This window comes from Diaphorina citri, unplaced genomic scaffold (assembly GCF_000475195.1).
Source record: "Diaphorina citri unplaced genomic scaffold, Diaci psyllid genome assembly version 1.1 scaffold3477, whole genome shotgun sequence".
NCBI lineage: Eukaryota > Metazoa > Arthropoda > Insecta > Hemiptera > Psyllidae > Diaphorina > Diaphorina citri.
In genome coordinates, this window is record NW_007380883.1 from 5490 (window position 1) to 13582 (window position 8093).

The window sequence follows — 8093 nt, forward strand, 5'->3', positions numbered from 1 at the left end:
CACGAGGTAGCCGCAGAAACCTTCCGAGCAAAATTCTAAATGGGCACCGAGATCAAAGAACAAATGGACAGTGGACTAGACACTTTAGATTTCTTTGCGCACTTTTAAGGACAGGGGGTTGGATTTTTCCGGGCAACTCCCGTATTCCCGTTTAGAAGAGGACCCCCGTAGCAGTTTCTACAGCTAGCTCTGGACCACTAATCCCACCAAAATGATATCGATCTTGAACACCTTTCCGCGTGATAGAATACGGAAGTGCTTGGACGTACATGATAACTACAGCTCGATATCGAAGGGTCCTGTGAAAGGACCCTTTACACCGAAAATCCACGGGTCAGAGGCACGTATCCTTCCTTGCCTCCGGATGGTCTTTCCCCACGATGGTATGGTTGCGGGGGACCGCGGGCGCTGATCTCGAGGAGGTCACTGAAACAGACGCAAAGACAAGAGGGATGATAACATGCAACGGCAAAGAGGAGTAAGGCGTAACAGAGCAAAGCATCTGTGTAAGGATGGTAACAGAGCAAAAGACGGTGTGATAGGATGGTTAACAGATGCAGATAGACGGTGGTAAAGGATGGTAACAGAGCAAAGACGGTGGTAAGGATGGCGTAACAGAGCAAAGACGGTGTAACCGATGATAACAAACAGCAAAGAGTTGGGAGTGTTGGGAACTAATCGGACCCTAATTGTGGTTGGAAAAATTGTATAAGTATACGGTGGGGGCTTAACCATTTTATAAAGGTAATACGTATAACTCACTGGCAAAGAAATCTCTGATTGCTCTGACTTGGTTTTGCATGTCAGTGTCAGATTACTCTATCTGATCGAACGAACTGAGTGTATCTGTCACTGTCTACTGATAGAGGGTGTCATAGAGGGTACAGAACGGCATATCAGGTTTTATCGTCTCACCATCGTTGAGAGGCCATAGAAAAGACAGCGTAGGAGAGACCAGCCTTTCGAGTCGAACATTATCCGTTTAGCTACATCTCCCTGGAGAGAATAGACATGCGGCCTAGGGCTTACAAAGGCACACAAATATCGTTACCAACACGTCATAACTAAGCTGAATATTCCTACACTCACCTGCGGAGTAGACACTAATATTTGCTACATGAAGACCTTCCAATTACTGATAGATTTATCATGGATTCTACATAATGTAGATTCAATACTTCATATTATAGATTTTCTACTAAACGTTCAGGATGTTCAGAGCGGATATCTTACTCAGAAAATTATTCATTGAGATTTACTTAAACTCGAAGAAGATTATGTTATAAATACACTATAATGATTTCCATACTTAGATTTCTTGTCTCTGATAACTCAAGTCTAAATTTTCTTTTATAAACATTACTAGATTAAAGGCCTAATTTTTTTTTTCATTTTTTAATTTATTTATTCCAGCGAGATTACCAAATTATGACTTTAATCGGACTAAGACAACTAATTTAAATAGAAAGAAGAGTCGTGCATAATATATTTCATTAACTTCAGAAAAAAAAAACTCAATCTGACTAAAGTAAATGTGTTGTCACAAAAATGTCTTTATTTTCAATATGGATGAGAAATTATTTCTGGGTGGTATAAGTATTTACGAGTTGCCTGTGAATCTTGATAAAAATATCATAACCATGGGAATGAGAATATGGATTCTTATCCCACATACCTTACATTTCTTATTTACCTATTAAGCAAGACCTATTAATACTCAGGTTCCTAGTTATCACATTTGTTACTCTTAGTCTCATTACCCTTAAACGTTCATGTTAGTCAACCTTATGCTGACCTATTGTATAGTTAAATTAACAGTGCATATAATATTCTAACTATTTCTAACTAGCGTGGACAGGCCTGTTATAAGGTACTTATTGGCAATTCAGTTGATGTGATGAAAGAATGGTAATATAAAGAACCTAGGTTCAACTTTTGCACTTCTTCTTTCCAACACTGTAAACCGAATATTTTTAAAAACTAGCTACCTGCCTACACCTTCAGATTAATTATTGTTCTGTTGAGTCCATGATTATGATGAATTTTATTTAACTTTCTCATTATACCCCATTGCCCGGCCATTAATACCCATAGTTTAGGACTTAAGGGTTTTACGGGACCCCAAAAGGAAAGTATTTCCCCTTTCTCCTCCAGTTGGTACGACCCTGCTCCTAGGTGCACCATCCCGAAATGAATTCAAAATATTTTATCTAGAAAAGGATTCGAGTTGAAATACCACATAGTCATTTGCATCTACGCGTTATCTATTTCTACCAATACATTCACGTTAGTCAACTTAGACTTGATTTATTCTGCTTCAACGAGGAAACGACCTATGAAATATTCGCTTTCATGAGCGTATAGGTACGCCTTGAATACGTATGGAAGATGGCGTACATAGAAGCTGGTAGTCACTCTGAGAACTCTGGAACTATGGCTACTATCTGTGATGCATTGTTCATAGAATAGTTGAAAGTCCTCAATTCGGGGTCGAGAAAACCGTAGAAAGGGCTTTCCTCGGCCTTTCCGCTTCACCTCGGCCATAGCAAAAGCAGTGGAAAGGTGATTATTTATTCTGCTCAAGATAGAACTAAAGGTTCCTTCTTACCACCCAGCAGTAGGCTACCCCACCCATTGCGGTCTACAGTCTCAAACAATGTTGATGGAAATACAAATTCCATACCGTGTCGGGCATTGAACACAACTTATCCCTAGTGGGTGGACCCCTCTGCTTAACATCCCGTAACTACCCTTTATAGATGGACATAGAGTTCCTTTTATTCCTTTAAGTCCATTACAGATGGGACGTGCGACCGCTGTCAGAAATTGTTTCCACACACTACGGGGGAGTCCCCTGATCGTTCGTTAAATGTTGCCACTGATGTCTGCACGTTCATGCCTAATAGGTCGACAATTGAATTCGTCTACAAACACTTATAATAAGACAGATCTACCTAACACAAATTCCACACAAACTCATTTTGTCCTAAAAGTTAAAACACAAAAACACTGTAATACTATGTAAGTGACAGCAGTTAAATCTGCTGATCTTGCTGATCGATCTCTAAGCAGAGACTCGGTCAGCACGGCAGTCTTTTCCCTACCATTGCATGGTGCATTTGGTGTTTCTCGAGTATTTTATTAATTATTAATTGTTTCTTTTATTATTTCTTTTTATTTACAATAATAATTATAATTTTTGGTGAAATAAATTTTGTGTTGTTTTTTAAAAACCCAGCTACGATCTCCGTAGTGGTTACTGGCGCAGTCTTCGGAGTGAATTTCAAGGAAAAGTGGACATTTTCCCTCTGTTTTTCACAGAACCTACCTTTCATACCTATTAGGTATCAACCTAAAAGGAAAAATATTATAATTAGTTCTTATTATTTAAGAAAAGTGAAGTCATAAACAATATTCTCTGTTATAAATCGTTGCTCAAGAAGGACAACCTTGGATTACCCCAATTTCATCTTATATCAACCCATCATATTCACCGTCTGGACAGCTTGACCCCAAGCATAGTGGCTCAGCACCAATACCTCACACATCGAGCGGATCAGCATTCACTATCTCCCATATCGAGTCTCCAGCCTTGAATCATGACATCGTACCATTTGCTTACGCTGTAAGAATATTATCTACTGTTATGCTATTTTATCTTTATCTACTTATCACAATTATTGAAGCGCATTAGACGCAAGGTGCTACTCACACTAGCACATACCAAATTCTTTTATTTAACTGCTTAGATCTTAATTAATTTTATTTACTAAACGAAGTCTTTCGTTTAGTCTCTCCTTCAATATTAATTCCTTTCGCGAAAACAAAATAGACTCCTCAACTAGTAGCTCCGAGGAATCTATTCCCTCGCTATTGAGCGATTCTGAGGAACCGGCTTCTACATTATTTCCACTAAGTAATCTCGGGGAATCGAACCCTGTCAGTAGTGAGATTCTAGAACTAGAAAGAGACTTAGGAAATCTTTCTATCATGGCTACTACAAATACGGTACCGGAACTCAAATCCGAATACCTAAAGATGGTGCCAGAGTTCTCGGGTGAACCCGAACTCCTACCCAGATTTCTCTCTATTTGCGAGAAATTGGTGATGAAGTTTTACAACGTCACCAACCTAAACGATTTCCAAAATGACTATTTAATGGACTCCATTATCGCGAAGATCAAAGGTGACGCGCAACGTAACATCAGCTCGTGCGTAATAAGCTCCTGGAACGATCTAAAGAACGCGTTAATAAACACATATGCCGACAAGCGTGACGTCCACACACTTGTAATAGAAATGTGCGCGTTGAAACAAACCAGTGAAAGTGCTTTTGAATTCTTCAATAAAATTCAGAAAATGATTAATCTGCAGACCTCCTATGTAGTCAACCACAACACCCCAGGTGCAGAGTACATCAAGAAGTTTATTCTGGATCTTGGACTCCGTACATTCCTGCGCGGCTTGAAGGAACCATTGGGATCCTTAATGCGGACTAAAAATCCGAAGGACCTTAATGACGCCCTCAACATCCTAACGAATGATTTCCAAATCGACACTACAAGGAAGAATCAAGACAATACTCAGCGATATGTCCCACCGATGATGAATAACAACAAATCCTTCCAGAAAGCTAGCAATCAAACACAGTATTCAGGTTGGAACCAGCAACGTCAATTTTCTCCAAATCAATCAAACCAGAATCAGAACAACTCCTACCGTAACAACAACTGGAGAAACAACAATAACAACAGTAACTACAACAATCAGAATAACAAGACGCAAAACAACCAAAATGTTTGGACCAGACCTTCTACTCAACCTCTACCCAAAGCTACACCGATGAGTATCTCCACCGGAGCCACACGAAATCAACTCAATAATATTGAGGCATGTGACGATCAACAATACCCTGTGGAAGAACAGCAGTTCTTCCAACCGGATCAAGATGTTCCAGATCAAATGACTGATCAATGCAATCAGGAACAAGAGGCATACGACAACCAAAATTTTTGGTTCGGAGCCTCGGAGTCAACGGAACATTAATGAACCTCACCAACTGTGAGAACAAGCTTCCGTATTTCATCGTGCCAGACTTAAACCTTCGAGTTTTAGTCGACACAGGAAGCACTAAATCATTTATCAAACCAAACTTGGCGAGGAAACACTTCAACAAATTCATAAGAAATGACCCATTCACAGTCTGCACAGCTCATGGAAAAAGTGGCGTGAACCATAGTATCACAATTCCCGCCTTTGAAATATTCAAATCCCGGAAAAATCTGAAGTTTCATCTCTTTGACTTTCATGACTTCTTTGACTGCCTCATAGGGATGGACACACTAAGAAGTCTAGGATTTTGTGTGGACATTGCAAACCAACATTTGAAAAATCATTCGACTACCATTAACCTTCAGCTAAGAGACTCAAATACGGAAGTCAACAAAATAGAAATCTATCCTGAAAGCGAACAAGTGATCGAACTGAAAGTTTCAAACATAAAAAATGGAGAAGCCATGCTTCCTGCAGTTAACCTGGGAAGTTGCTCCATACAACAGGGTGTGGTAGAAGTTAGGAATGGAAAAGCCTTGTGTACAGTAACTAATCCGACAGTTCAAAAACTTAACCTGTGTTACAACCCACTAACGCTAGAAGAATTACATAAAAACTATGATTTCAAAGTAACTGACAGTAACTTGAATAACTTCAGTTCGCCAACAAAATTCAACTTCAACCTCATTAGGACCCAGCACATGAACGAAGAAGAGAAATTCATGCTGGAAAACCTTTTGAAAGAGTTTGAAGAGGTTTTCCACATGGAGGGCAACCCTCTTACTTTCACCAATAAGATCAAACACAAAATAAATACTACTAACGAAGATCCGATCTATACTAAACCGTACCGATACCCTGCAGTGCACCGTGAGGAAGTGAGAGCCCAGATTAACAAGATGTTAGAAGAAAATATCATCCGGCCATCACATTCTCCGTGGTCTTCACCAATTTGGGTCGTCCCCAAAAAATTGGACTCCTCCGGAAGAAGGAAGTGGAGGATTGTAATCGACTATCGCAAACTGAACGATAAAACTGTGAATGATCGGTACCCTCTCCCAAATATAACCGATCTACTTGATAAACTTGGACGCTGTGTCTACTTCACAACTCTAGATCTAGCGTCGGGGTTCTATCAGATAGAAATGGATGAGAATAGCATTCAAAAGACAGCGTTTAACACGGAAGGAGGCCACTACGAATACCTGCGTATGCCGATGGGATTAAAGAACTCACCATCAACCTTCCAACGAGTCATGGACGATGTCCTCAGAGGACTTGTAAACGAATGCTGCCTCGTTTATTTAGATGACATAATAATATTTGGATCTTCCCTTCAACAACATCTTCAAAACATCAGAAAAGTACTCACAAGACTGAGGGATTCGAACCTGAAAATCCAACTCGATAAGTCTGAATTCCTGAGAAAGGAAGTCGAATACTTGGGACACGTAGTTACTGAGGAAGGAGTTAAGCCAAATCCAACGAAGATCAATGCTATCAAATCGTACCCCATACCTAGAACAGTGAAGCAGATCAAAGGTTTCCTAGGACTTTTGGGCTATTACCGCAGATTCATCAAGGATTTCGCCAGACTAACGAAGCCCCTAACTAAATGTCTCAAGAAAGATGCAAAAATAGATATTACTGATGTCGAGTACAAAGATTGTTTTGAGAAGTGTAAGATAATCTTAGCTAATGAACCAGTGTTGCAATACCCGGACTTCTCGAAACCATTCATCTTGACCACCGACGCCAGCAATGTGGCACTTGGAGCTGTCCTCTCTCAAGGTGTGCTAGGACAAGACAAACCCATAGCATTCGCCAGCCGAACACTGAATGACAGTGAAAGGAACTACAGCACAATCGAAAAGGAATTACTTGGTGTTGTCTGGGCTGTAAAATATTTCCGCCCATATCTGTTCGGAAGACATTTCAAGATTGTGACTGATCACAAACCACTTCAATGGCTCTTTAGCTTGAAGGACCCTAGTTCAAAACTAGTGAGATGGCGTCTCAAACTAGAGGAATTCGATTACGAAGTATTGTACAAGAAAGGATCCTTGAACAAGAATGCGGATGCTCTGTCAAGAATAGAGTTGAATATCAACGAAGGTGAGCCCCAGCCATCTACAAGTGGAACTCAAGCATACAATGATGACCTGCAGTCCATCATCCCGGAAGTCGATATTTCAGACTTGAGCATCGATTTTGATGCGCTCATTGGCAACATGGCCTTCAATGATCTCATCACCGAGGATGGGGGAGGAGAAGACACCAATGCAACTGTTCATTCAAGCGAGCAGAACCCAACAGTGGGTATACCGATCAGTGAAACCCCCGTGAATCAAGCAGCGAACCAAATTATAATATCAACAGTTCCTCACTCAAAAGCCAACGTTACTTTCAGAAACAACATCCACGGAAACAAGATGAGATATCTAGTTCAGTTAGACAGCCATAAATCAGGGCTGGACATACAAGAATTCATTAACGAGTACATTGCACCGAACGTCCCATATCATCTGTATTTCGAAGATGACCCACAAGGAAAACTGTACGAGTTAATCTCGGTAGTGTTGCAAAATCACTATCAAAACTCAAATTTGAAATTCACGAAATGTACTAAATATCTACGAGACATAGAAGAGGACCACGAAAAGGAAAACATAGTCACCTACTTCCATGAAGGGATGGCAAACCACCGCGGAATGGATGAAGTAGAAAAAACGATCAAACTTACATATTATTGGCCTAACATTCGCAAAACAGTACAGAACGTAATTAACAAGTGTGAAATATGCCAACTATCCAAATACGATCGAAACCCATTGAAACCAAAATTCAACATTACACCTACTGCGGTGCGTCCGTTTCAAATAGTACACATCGATTGCATTTCACTAGAAAACACCAAGTGCTTATCAATAGTGGACTCTTTCTCAAAATATGCTCAAATGTACCCCATAGACACCGCTCAAGCTGTAGAAGTTGCACAAAAGCTGTTACAGTATTTTACACCCCAGGGAGTCCCAGAAACG

At 40.3% G+C, this 8093-nt stretch overlaps 1 protein-coding gene across 1 annotated transcript; it reads left to right on the forward strand.

The window, feature by feature from the left end:
• Positions 1 to 3023: 3023 nt before the first annotated feature.
• On the forward strand, positions 3024 to 5612 carry LOC113471978 (myb-like protein P). Its single transcript, XM_026831490.1, has one exon. It carries the CDS (start codon positions 3991 to 3993, stop codon positions 5044 to 5046), a length of 1056 nt encoding a protein of 351 aa, XP_026687291.1. The 5' UTR covers positions 3024 to 3990; the 3' UTR covers positions 5047 to 5612.
• Positions 5613 to 8093: the final 2481 nt, after the last annotated feature.

Coding starts and splice junctions, on each gene's coding strand:
- LOC113471978 (XM_026831490.1), top strand. CDS start 3,991: ATGGCTACTACAAATACGGTACCGGAACTCAAATCCGAATACCTAAAG.